This window comes from Phragmites australis, chromosome 1 (genome assembly GCF_958298935.1).
Source record: "Phragmites australis chromosome 1, lpPhrAust1.1, whole genome shotgun sequence".
Taxonomy (NCBI): Eukaryota; Viridiplantae; Streptophyta; class Magnoliopsida; order Poales; family Poaceae; genus Phragmites; species Phragmites australis.
Window position 1 is genome coordinate 11,095,455 of NC_084921.1, and position 13,138 is coordinate 11,108,592.

At 47.1% G+C, this 13,138-nt stretch overlaps 1 protein-coding gene across 1 annotated transcript; it reads left to right on the top strand.

The window, feature by feature from the left end:
- The first annotated feature begins 1,642 nt into the window (after positions 1-1,642).
- Positions 1,643-9,024, top strand: LOC133909507 (pre-mRNA-splicing factor SPF27 homolog). The gene is made up of 7 exons (XM_062351966.1): positions 1,643-1,972; positions 6,486-6,661; positions 7,183-7,266; positions 7,582-7,651; positions 7,739-7,872; positions 7,958-8,016; positions 8,569-9,024. Exons 1-6 carry the CDS (start codon positions 1,721-1,723, stop codon positions 7,992-7,994), a joined length of 753 nt encoding a protein of 250 aa, XP_062207950.1. The 5' UTR covers positions 1,643-1,720; the 3' UTR covers positions 7,995-8,016; positions 8,569-9,024.
- Positions 9,025-13,138: the final 4,114 nt, after the last annotated feature.

Sequence of the window (13,138 nt, forward strand, 5' to 3'; positions counted from 1 at the left end):
AGAGAATAGTTGAGAAGACTAAAACGATCTATATTTACAATAAGAGAGAATATTTTTCAGTGTAGTTGGCACTTGCCTTCGAGGAGACACCACAGATCCTATCTATGCGATGCCTTTTTTTTTATCAATGATGTATCTTTAATTAAAAAATCAACGGTTGTTTGGTTTAAGTGACCGACTCGTTTTGGAGTTTGGACGGCGTATATCACAATATCATGCTATGGAAATGACATCATTCTTTTTTTTTTCTTAGAATTGGTATATGTCTACGGGGCACGAGATGATAGTGGATCAATCCACTCTACTCCTCAAATTCAGTGAGGTGGTTGGGCTCGTAATCAGATTAGGTAGTTCATCTCTCAAATAAACACATGTGACGGTGTTAGGTTTTTTCTCACATTGTGGTGACTTTTAAAAAACATTTTTTCCTCTTAGAAAAAGCATATATTTTTTAGATTTGACTTATTCAGTTAACTAGTAATATATTTTTAGATCTACATCAGTAATAGTAAAGATTTGGTAACAAATAGATTTTACTTCCTAGAACAAAAGCCAAAGACTTAGCTTCCTTTCCGTTCACTCAACTAAGGGTGTTCCGGATCCTCTGCAGTGAAGGAGTTACTACAAAAGATCTACAGTGATATGCAGTGGATGAGAAATTTCAACCGTCCGATCCATGTTGAACGCTTCGGATTGACTATTACTGTAGCTACAGTAAAAATGATTAATTAATGTAGAATCCTATAGTAGTAGACATATATCACTGTGTAAATAATATTTCTCTATCTTAAACCTGGCTTAATGCAGAGGATTTGGATCCAACTTTGGATGTGCTTAGTTTGTTTGCTCGCCTTACCAGTAAAATGATTAATTAGTGTAGAGTACTATAGTAGTAGACATATTTCACTGTATAAACAGTATTTCTCTGCCTTGAATCTGACTTAATGCAGAGGATTTGGATCCAACTTTGGATGTGCTTAGTTTGTTTGCTCGCCTTACCAGTAAAAATGATTAATTAATGTAGAGTACTATAGTAGTAGACACATTTCACTGTGTAAACAGTATTTCTCTATCTTAAATTTGGCTTAATGCAGAGGATTTGGATCCAACTTTGGGTGTGCTTAGTTTGTTTGCTCGCCTTACCAGTGATAGAGAGTCAATTTGGCTCGTTCGGACTGGCAAAGAAAAAGCTAGAAAATGCAAACACTGAGGTATCCAACAAATGAAACCAAACATAAGCAACCGACCGATTCTTTGCCCAGCAAGGAGAGGTGAGCGGCCAACAAGGGATTCAAAGGTCCTCTAAAAATGCTCAGTTGAGAATCTTCATCGCCAATTCAAGTATAACACCAATGGCCTGTTCAATACGCAGAAAATTTGTATAAATTTTCAGAGAAACGTCCAAACGTCGCAGGAATTGTGAAATTTATTGTGTTCCGAGTGTTTCACGGATCGGGCTCACATGGTCCGGGCTTTCTGGGCCTAAAGGGCCCATCTATGTTCGGGCCTCCAGATATAAGCCTAGTGAGGCCTTCTTTGGTTCAGCCCACATACTTAAATGGGCCTTCAATTGGGCCTACCAAAACAGCCCACCTAGAAGTCCGAACGGCCCAAGCACGGCGCGCTTCTTCCACGCCACTTCCTCTCTTGGTACTCCCTCCGCCGGCGCGGTAACCTTCTCTCTCCCGCTCGCCTCTCGCCTGCGACTGCGGCCGCCGCGATGGCCTCGTCGTCGGCGACGAGGGAGGTTCTCATGCTGGAGGCCCCGCCGTCCAACCCCGTGGGGTCTCCGTGGCGCGCGCCGCCGGACGCCGAGGCCGTGGACGCGCTGCCCTACATCGACGGCGACTACGGCGACCCGGCGGTGAAGCGGGAGGTGGACCGCCTCGTCGAGGAGGAGATGCGGCGAGGGAAACGCAAGCCCGCCGACTTCCTCCGCGACCTGCCCCCCGTCCCCGCCGCCGGATTCGAGGTAAGATTTTTCTCGCCCCTTTTTTTATGTCTCTAGGAGCTAAGTAGTTCGATGTCATATCGTTGTGCTGCTGTTTTGCGATGTTAGGGATTTAGCATGGCCTTGTTTCTTTGTTCTTGTGCGATCTGCTTTTACAGTTCTAAGGTGGGAGCTAGGGTTTAGAGGTGTATAGTTAAAAGTGAAAGAACTTGGCTGAATAAACGGAGCTTACCCTTGTTTAGAACCGTTATTGTCTAGTGATGTTGATGTTATAGTTGATAATCCCTTCTCAATTTAGCCGTTAAATTTTGAACTTTGGACGTAGAAGGTGTGATATTTAGCGTAGTTTTGTGAGTCCTTACTTTAAGATTGCTGTTTTAGCTGGGATATACTTCTCTTGGGTGTAGTTTTTCCAAATACTACTTCTATGTGGAAATCTAGTTCCGATGTTGGATCTGTACTTGGGTCCAGGTAGCAAATCCAAGCGCAGAATGGAATTTATGTTGGGTTAGTTTGATGTTGGATTGATGTTTGAACTTACTCCTCATCTGGTCATGACATTGAGGATATGTTTTGTTTCCATGCCACTGCTATGCTAGGGCGTACTCCTCATCTCCTCATCCTATGTTGGATTTCACTCTTTGCTACTCCTATGCTAGGGCGTACAATTTAGTGGAAAACAACTTGGTGAATCTGTTTTCAAGAAGAAAGAACCCTTATATGTTCCCCATATCAATCACAGTTATTGAATGGATGAATGTTTGGAGGGTTTCATCTCTAGCTCACCCCAACTTGTTTAGGAATAAAGGCTTTGTGTTGTTGTTTGTTGTTGTATGAATGGTTGAAGGAGGATCAAACATGGGCTGTATGAAGTATTTATCTCTAGTAGAACTTGAGTATTAAATAACAAGAATCGGAAAACTGCCTGGTTTGAAATTGGTTTAATTTTAACATAAAAAACTTTATACTGTTTAATAATCATTCCTACTAAATTGGACCCTGGTGAAGCTACTACAACAACAACAACAAACAACAACAAAGCCTTTCAGTCCCAAACAAGTTGGGGTAGGCTAGAGATGAAACCCATAAGATCTTGCAAGTCTAGTCATGGCTCTGGCACGTGGATAGCTAACTTCCACGCACCCCTGTCCATGGCTAGTTCTTTGGTGATATTCCAGTCTTTCAGATCCCTCTTTACAGACTCCTCCCATGTCAAGTTTGGTCTACCTCGACCTCTCTTGACATTATCCGCACGCTTTATTCTTCCGCTATGTACAAGTGCTTCTGAGTGCTTGCGTTGTATATGCCCAAACCATCTCAAACGATGTTGGACAAGCTTCTCTTCAATTGGTGCTACACCAACTCTATCACGTATGTCATCATTCCGAACTCGATCCTTTCTTGTGTGGCCACACATCCATCTCAGCATGCGCATCTCCGCTACACTAAACCGTTGGACATGTCGCCTTTTAGTTGGCCAACATTCTGCGCCATACAACATCGCAGGTCTAATTGCCGTCCTATAGAACCTGCCTTTTAGCTTCTGTGGTACTCTCTTGTCGCAGAGGACGCAGGAAGCTTGGCGCCACTTCATCTATCCGGCTTTGATTCGATGGCTCACATCTTCATCGACTTCACCATCTTTCTGCAGCATCGACCCCAAATATCGAAAGGTATCCTTCTGAGGTATCACCTGCCCGTCAAGGCAAACCTCATCCTCCTCGTGCCTAGTAGTACTAAAATCGCACCTCATGTACTCAGTTTTAGTTCTACTAAGCCTAAAACCCTTCGACTCCAAGATCTGTCTCCACAGCTCCAACTTTCCATTTACCCCCGTCCGACTATCGTCGACTAGCACCACATCATCTGCAAAGAGCATACACCATGTGATATCATCTTGTATATCCCTTGTGACCTCATCCATCACCAAAGCAAAAAGATAAGGGCTCAAAGCTGACCCTTGGTGCAGTCCTATTTTAATTGGAAAATCATTGGTGTCACCATCGCTTGTCCGAACACTTGTCACAACATTATCGTACATATCCTTGATAAGGGTAATATACTTTGTTGGGACTTTGTGCTTCTCCAAGGCCCACCACATAACATTCCGCGGTATCTTATCGTAGGCCTTCTCTAAGTCAATGAACACCATATGCAAGTCCTTCTTTTGCTCCCTGTATCTCTCCATAAGTTGTCGTACCAAGAAGATAGCTTCCATGGTCGACCTCCCAGGCATGAAACCAAACTAATTTTTGGTCACGCTTGTCATTCTTCGTAAGCGGTGTTCAATGACTCTCTCCCATAGCTTCATCGTATGGCTCATCAGCTTAATCCCACGGTAATTAGTATAACTTTGAATATCCCCCTTATTCTTGAAGATTGGTACTAATATACTCCGCCTCCATTCTTCGGGCATCTTGTTTGCCCAAAAAATGAGGTTGAAAAGCTTAGTTAGCCATACAATTGCTATGTCTCCAAGGCATCTCCACACCTCAATAGGGATACCATCAGCGCCCATTGCCTTGCCTCCTTTCATCCTTTTTAAAGCCTCCTTGACCTCAAACTCTTGAATCCTTCGTACAAAACGCCTGTTGGCATCATCAAAGGAGTCGTCCAGCTCAATGGAAGAGCTCTCACCTCCTCCATTGAACAGCTGGTCGAAGTACTCTCGCCATCTATTCTTAATCTCATCTTCCTTCACCAGAAGTCGATCTGTCCCATCCTTGATGCATTTGACTTGGTTGACATCCCTCGTCTTCCTCTCACGGATCTTGGCCATCTTATAGATGTCCCTTTCCCCTTTCTTCGTGTTTAATCGCTGGTAGAGGTCCTCATACGTCCGACCTCTTGCTTCACTCACTGCTCGCTTTACGGTCTTCTTCGCCACCTTGTACTTCTCTATGTTGTCAACACTCCTGTCCAAGTGTAGGCGTTTGAAACATTCTTTCTTCTCCTTGATAACCTTCTGGACATCCTCGTTCCACCACCAGGTATCTTTTGCTTTGCTTCTACTTCCCCTCGTCACCCCAAACTCCTCGGAAGCCACCTTCCGAATGCAAGTCGCCATCTTTATCCACATATTGTTTGCATCACCTCCTTCCTCCCAAGAGCCCTTCTTAATTACCCTGTCCTTGAAAGCTTGAGCTGCTTCCCTCCTGAGCTTCCACCACTTCGTTTTAGCGACTTTAGCGCGCTTATCCCGCTGGACACGTATCCGGAAGCGGAAGTCAGCCACCAAAAGCTTATGTTGAGGGACAACACTCTCTCCAGATATCACCTTACAATCTAGGCAAGCACGCCTGTCTTCTCTTCTCGAGAGGACGAAATCGATCTGGCTAGAGTGTTGGCCACTACTAAAGGTCACTAGATGGGATTCCCTTTTTTTAAAGAGGGTGTTAGCTACGATCATGTCGTAGGCTAGAGCAAAGCTTAAGACACCCTCTCCTTCTTGATTCCTGCTTCCATAACCAAAGCCCCCATGCACCCCCTCGAAACCTGTGTTAGATGTACCCACGTGGCCATTGAGGTCTCCTCCTATGAAGAGCTTCTCGCCAATAGGTACACTCCTAACCATGTCCTCCAGGCCTTCCCAGAACTCCCTCTTGGTGCTCTCATTGTGGCCTACTTGAGGGGCATACGTGCTGATAACATTGAGAACTAAGTCCCCAACGACCAGCTTGACCAGGATAATCCGGTCTCCTTGCCTCTTAGACGTCTACCACTCCATACTTGAGGCTCTTGTCAATCAAGATGCCTACTCCATTTTTATTTATAGTTGTCCCCGTGTACCACAGCTTGAAGCCGGTATCCTCCACCTCCTTCGCTTTCTGTCCTTTACATTTGGTTTCTTGGACGCATAGGATATTAACCCGTCTCCTCACCGCTGTATCAACTAACTCCCGTAGCTTACCCGTCAGGGACCCTATGTTCCAGCTACCTAAGCGAATCCTACTTGGCTCGGCTAGATTCCTTACCCTTCGCACTCGTCGAGTCAAATGCGAAGACCCTTGCTCATTTTTCACTACACCCGGGCGCCGATGTAGCGCGCCACTAAGGATGCGACGACCCGATCCTTGCCCACTTATCACCGTATCCAGATCAAGATACGGCGCGCCACCAAGGGGGTGACAGCCCGACCCTTGCTCATTTAACACCACATCCGGGTTCCAATGTGGCGCGTCGCTAAGAGGGTTATGCCCTAACGATTTTCTTTCGGGTTTCATCTCCATAAGAGTGGCTGAGTTTTATGTTGGCTCGCCAAGCCTATCACAACCCTCCTCCTTTACCCGGGCTTGGGACCGGCTATGTCGAGACAACATAGGCGGAGTTAAATTGGACCCTGGTGAAGCTACTAACTTAATTTTTTCATTATCATTGTGTCCATAGATATCTGTGATATCCTTTAATTTTTTAAAAAAATGCTATTTTATAACAGTAATGTGTACCAAGATATTTGCAAGTTTTCATATAACTTCTATGCATGTTGCTGTTTATGTGAAGTATGTCATGTTCTCATTTAACACTTTTGTTTCAGAATCATCCTATGCTCGCTAAAGAGTACGAACGAGTTAGGGCTGGCAAACCTCCTTTTATGTTAGATATGTCCCGCTATGGTTTGGAGCCACCTCCAATGAACAAGCGGAATGATGTCGCTGCCTGGAGGCAGGCTTTACGAAATGCTCAGAGCCAGCTACAGCATCAAATTATAAGGTAAGGCTTCTTAGTTGTTACTGCTTTCGGGCATCAAGGGTTATGTATTGGCATCTCTGTAGTAGATATACCTATCTGCAGCTCTACGCGAGCACTAAGGAAGCTGCTCTGTAACAGCTCAAGTTACGAATATGACTATTGTGCAGTATTGTTTGGAAGTCATACTCAACTTTCAAGCAAGGTACAGAGAAGCAACCATAATCATTCTTGTAGTGCTGTGCTCAGGATATTGACGCTGCTTTTCCACTAAAGATGTGTAAAGCAAGGTGGCTGTCTGAATATTTCGTATTTAGTACTCATTATCAGCGTGTTTGACTTGGCACGATATCAAAAGTTGATTTTTTTTTCCCATTCATTTCTTTAAATATGTATGGTTGATAACTACAAATAATGTTTATTCAAAAGTACTTCAGAATATGAATCTTAAAATGTGTTGATTCCTTCTAAAAATGGAGTAACCATTAATGTTGTTCCATTGGCAAACAGAGTTTTTTTAGTTTTAAAATAAAGTTTGTTTGCAGGATAGAGAATCTGGAGCTTATGCTGAAGTATGGTGTTGAGGTTTGGAAGCTTCAGAACAGACAAATGGAATCAGTTTTGTCTAGGTAAGTTGTCCTATGTCCATGAGTTCTTTGACAGCGTTATATCACCTTGAATTTGGAGCTGATCTTGTTGCTCTATGTGCAAGACAAGAAAAATCGATGTGTTTGTATCACATCTTGTTGGTCTCATGTGTGTGACGTGTCAATGATAGTAGCATAGTGCAGTTTACACATCCATTGTAGCATTTTGACATTTTTTTTGTTTCAACTGTACGGGTCACCATGACTCTAAATAGGTGAAACATTGGTGTGCACGGTCTTAAGACATTGATATACCATTTTAGCATCACCAGCATCTGGTAACTTGTTATTGTGTAGGATGCAAAAGATGGCTGTAGAATACAATGAAAGGATAGAAACTGTCAACCGTGAGAGGAAATTCCACCAGGTAACAATTTGCCGCACTCATTGTTGGAAATATGGATCATGATCATACTACACATTCACAGCTAACTCATAATCTGTTTTTGATCAGCAAAACACTGGAGGACAGCTCCATGCCCTGACAATAGAATGGCAAGAGCTGTGTCAAAAGAACATAGCTATTCAAACTGCCTGTGTTGATATGCAGAATCACATTGATCAACTTAAACTTGAGGCGAAAGAACTGTATGATCCCCCCTCCCGCCCCCTGCACTCTTCCTCTTCCCTCCCTCCCCCCATGAGTCTTGACAAATGATAAATCACTTCACAGGGGATTGCCCATGGATGACAAGGATGAAACTAACTGACAAGCATCCTGAGGAGTTTGAGGTACCATTCTTCTCTAGAAAATATAGTTTTTTTTTTGTTTACTGTCCACTTAAGTCTAGGCGCCAGACATTGCCCTTCATTGTGTTTACAAGTCACGAAGATGCCACGTCACTTTGATGAGATGGTATCTGCAAGTTCCATCAGCCTTTATGCTTACTTGACCGGCTGTTTTCAGATCCACCAGGTTATTTAGCATGAAATCCCATCATTTGTGGACTTTGCCTTGTAATCCATCACTCGATGACTTGTGCTGCTGAAAAACACCTCAAAGAAGATCCTGAAATGTGTATCGTTGTCAGATGATGTGTCCTAACCAGTGCTATGAGAAACACATTGTTCATCTCTTTTCCATCTCTTAGTCGAGCTGCAAATGTCTATCGACTTTTCAGGGCTTAAACCTAAGATTGTACGATAACATTGAATTATTAGCAGAATTAAGCTTTCAGTTATTAAGTTTTGCTTGTTTATGAATTAAGCTTTCAGTTATTAAGTTTTGCTTGTTTATGAACAATATCTTGTGAAACCAACCAGATTGTTGATGTTCTCCCGCAGATTGTGCCAGTTGCTGCAGTGGGCTGGGCACCATGCATGCATCCACAGCATCAGAAATTAAATTCAGAATCAGGCGCATTCAGGTCTGATCCAGTGCTTCACATGACACGCATGCATGGGGACGTGGGAGAGGCTTGAGCCGCCGGCCTTCCTCCTTTTTTTAGGACAAATAACCGGCCTTCCTGGGTTGCCCGTTGCTGTGCTCATCGATCTGTGCTACCAGTTCGAATATGTACTCGCAGCTTCATCTCCCAATGCAAGACTCTAATAGAATTTCGTGTCATCTTTTAGGGTGTTCTTCTATTTTTTTCTTATAAATTTAATTAAAATTTTATTACTAGACTCGATTTGACCATTAGTCTGAGGATAATATAGAGATGCATTGATAAGATTAATTTTTAATGACTCAGCAATTTATGTACATGATGTGACATGAATGAAGTACCTTGATATGTAGTTAAAGTTTACGAAATGTCGAATCTATAAACAATATGCTCTAAAATAAAATCAATCACATCCTTACGTGTCATGTTCTTAAGAGGAACAACTTTAGCCCACTTGGTAAAATAATCAGTAGTCACCAAAATAAAGTGATAACCTTTAAATGATGGAGGATGTATTTGACCATTGAAATTCAAGCCTCATTCTCATAATGGCCATGTTTAATAATATGGTGCATCATAGCAGCAGGAATTAATTGAATCTCACTAAACTTTTGGTATGTCTTGCATCCCTTATAATACATGAAGCAATCATTAAGAATAGTAGGTCAATAGAATTCAACTCTTTTCAATAACCACTTCATCTTACGTGCTGATTGATGTATACCACATATAACTTTATGTACTTCTTCCATAGCAATTTTTGCTTGATCTGAATCCAAGCATTTGAAGGCTTGTCACTGAATCCTTCTATCAACACTTATGCTTGGATCCTTCTAGTAATCAATTAAATGCTTTTTACAATCCTTAGATTCAACCACTTCAGCTTTTTCCCTCACTGAAGAAGACATAACTGAACCCAAGAACTCATATCTGGCTATACAATGACTGTCGGTGTAAAGAATAGTGGGGTCCCCTCGCAGGTGGACCCACGCTGGAAAGATATCAGTAGGTGTTGTATGCCACTTTTTTCTGGAACCGTGGTCACCCCGCACGACCAGTCAGCGACCACGCAACCAGCCAGCGACCATGCAACCAGGCTCTCCGACCGAGCTCCGCGACCAATCACCAGGTCGTAGACCATACACGAAAAAGACCCACATAAAAGGCCAATGCCTGTCATTACAAAGCCCGGGGGCTGGTTCCAGACGAACCAACGACATTCCTCCTAGGACCTAAAAATTCCCCTGAGAGGGTTGAACCGGACAATCCAAAGACAGGAACGAATGGCATACAAAAACGAATCAGCCTGGACGCCAAGTTCCTCCGCGGACATCCAAGTACCCTCAAAACCGGAGCGATTGCCGATAAGAGGTCCAGGTCGAGGAAGTGTTCGCTGACATAGGCAAGGGCTAGGCAGGCACTGGAGACTCCAACCTCAAAAAGATGGTCTTCGACGGTCTCGCAAATCCTCTGCTCAAGGCCACCTGCCTCCTCGGAGGCCGCTAGAAACCACTTGATATGATCAATCACGGCTGTCGGTGTATCAGGAACCGGGGGTCCCCGAATCCCGAGGCCAGGCCAGCAATCCGCCACATGGTGCCATCCCGCGGAGTCTCTCCCGCAAGGTGAAAAAGATCGAGTCCCGGGAGAGGGCGCTCGGGGCCACAGTCGGTGGTCCCCGAAGTACCCCAGTTCCCCGATGATCCACGAAGTCTAAGCACCTGGAAGAAAGTGCTCGGGAAGGTGTACGGTGACCTCCGAGCACCCAAGTCCCCCGACGACCAGGAAAGCTAAGTACCGGGAGAAACGTGCCCGGGGTCGCTAGCGGTGGCCCTCTGGGCACCTAAGTATCCCGAGGACCCACCGAAGGAAGTTCCAGGAGAGAGTGCTCGGGGCTGCGTGCAGCAGCCCCCGAGCACTCGGTTCCCCGAGGATCCGTACAAGTGTGCCCGGGAGAGAGTGCTCGGGGAGGTGAACAGTACCCCTGAGCACTCGGTACCCTGACGACAAGAAAGGGCATTCTCGGGAGAGAGTGTTCGGGGAGGTGAACGGCGACCCCCGAGCACTCGGTACCCTGACGACCCAGGGAGCCCCCTGGCAATGGCCCCCGAGGGGCCCACTGATGAGGTGTCAGCCAGTCAAAGGCCCAAGGCCGTATTTAAAGAGCGTGCGTGGCCTGTCACCTCCAACTGCTCCCGCCGCGCTCAGCGTCAGTTCCTGCCACGTTCTGGCAGAGGGGCGTGGGGTTATTAATTGCACGGGTTCCATCCCGTGCCATCCTGCCCGTCTCGGGATAACGTCGTAAGGGCCGAGGCATTCCGTCTGCCGCGCTGCTGTGGCAGGGGAACAAGACAGGGCGGGCACGCTGGGCCGCTCTGCAGCTGCCCGGTGGACCCTCTCCACGGCGCCCGTTGCCAGTGCATTTATGGTGACGAATGACCGGGCGTGCAACGCATTTTCTAGCCTCGGTCACTTCGCCCAGAGGAAATGATGACGCCCTCTCCATTTATGGTGTCTCAGAACTCGTGCTCCCCCTCCCGTTCGGGGCACGCTGCTGCCGGTGGGTATTTAAAGCCACTGACGGCACAAAAAAAGAGAAGAGCTGAGTAGTGTGGGAAAACACAGCACAAGAGAAACAACGGCAGAGAAGTGAACAACACGAGACAGGCCGAAGAACAAAGAGCCCCAGGCTCTAAGATAGACCAACATTCTTGTAACCAGCAACATCCTTGAGGGACTTCCTCAGGGAATTTATAGTATCCATAGTAGGGTGTTACGCCCCCGTGCGGTCCGAACCTGTCTAAACACCAGTGCATTTACTCCTTTCCGCATTAGATCATTCCGCACCGCCGGCCATCGCATTCATACCCATTTATTTCTCAGGCGAACATATTCAGGATCATCCCCCCGGCTGAATCTCTAAAAAGGGGTCCCCCAGGATCCCTGCGACAGGAGTTCACCCTCCGACAACGGTGTTCCCAGGGGTCGGACGAACCTGGACACTGGCGCACTGAAACAATGAGTCAGAAGGGGTAAAAGCTCGGCTGAGTTGGTCGTAGAACGCCACTCGCCACTCGTCGCTCTCCTTGGTCAGCCGCTCGAGTTCTTTTCACACCACATGGAGATCTTCCCGGCAGCGACGAAGGCGGTCGTAGAACTCCTCCCTCTGCTGGGAGCTTTCCCTAGTCACCCGTTCCAGGTCCCTCTACGCCCTGAGTAACTCCTCCCGGCAGGCTGGTCAAAAAATAAAGAATAAGCCACACTGGTGTCAGCCGGTCGAATCCTACATGGGTAACCTAGGACCATCACATGATGCGAGTGGTCGGTGAAACGCACCTTGAAGGTCGCTCGACGTACTCGCCCGCTCAGTCACAGACCCCCGCACACGTCTGGTCGCCGCCTTCAAGGATTGTCGGTCGGAAGGGTGGTCGACGGATATGGTCGAGGATTCGATGAGGACCGGGGGGCCAATCAGTATAGGCGGGGGATCAGTTCAGGCGGAAGGCTCAGACACTCCGGGAACTCTAGGGAACCACAACGACACAATGGCGTGGGGGCTCCATTCAAAAAATGTTACATAACAAAGGTTACAATCGAATTTTTTACTCGGCGGCCTCCACCCGGAAGATGGACGTCACGTAGTCCACCGCCCCCTGGCACTCCCGCTGAAGTTTCTCCTCAGCTTCAGGTCCGGCAACCACGGTCCCTTCCTGGACCAAGTCCAGGTTGAAGTTGGGGTTGCGGTTGCGGTAGCACTAGAAGATGTACTCCGCGGTCCCCCTCACCGTATGCAAGATGTCTTCCACGCCCCTCAACGCCAGGGTGGCTGGGAGCTCAGAGAAGTGCTCCGCAAGGACCCGACGGGCGTAGGCCTAGGCTCGGGCGGCGCGGTCATCTTTCGGCTCGATCATCCCTAGCCCGAGGCTACCCAGGGGATCCGCTAGCGCTCCGAAGGCTTCACGGAGGATGTTGAGGGTAGTGCGTTTCATCCTCCTTGAGCTGAGAGCGCTCGGCGACCAGCGTGGCCTTCTCAGCCAGCTGCTTCTCAAGTTTGGCACATCTGCTGGTCGCCGTCTCCTTCTCTTCGACCAGCTGGCGGACGACAGCCAGGAAACGGTCGACCCATGAGAGCAGGTCAGGAGTCAAAACGGAGTCCTCGACCGAGCACGTGGGGCCTGAAGTCGCCATCGATGCTCCGAGGGTCAAGGCCAAAACCGGCAGAGGGGCCGGGGTATCTGGCCAGGGCACCATGGGGGGGGGGGGGGTGTCATGGTGGTCGCCGAGGGCCTACGACAAACGTGCAAATTTGGGAATCAAGAAGAAAGAAGTAATTCAAAGTATCTACACCTGCCCAGAAAAGCTTACCTCTGCGATGGAGGACGGAGCACCGGCTTGGCCCTCACGGAACCGCCAGATCGGCCGGTCGGAGAGGACAACCCCGCGAGTGGGCCGCCGGTGCTCGGGGT

Bases quoted from the DNA above. Each gene is read 5' to 3' on its own strand.
- LOC133909507 (XM_062351966.1), top strand. From the start codon at position 1,721: ATGGCCTCGTCGTCGGCGACGAGGGAGGTTCTCATGCTGGAGGCCCCG. The intron at 1,973-6,485 runs GTAAGATTTTTC...CTTTTGTTTCAG, and splicing joins TCCCCGCCGCCGGATTCGAG to AATCATCCTATGCTCGCTAA. The intron at 7,652-7,738 runs GTAACAATTTGC...GTTTTTGATCAG, and splicing joins GTGAGAGGAAATTCCACCAG to CAAAACACTGGAGGACAGCT.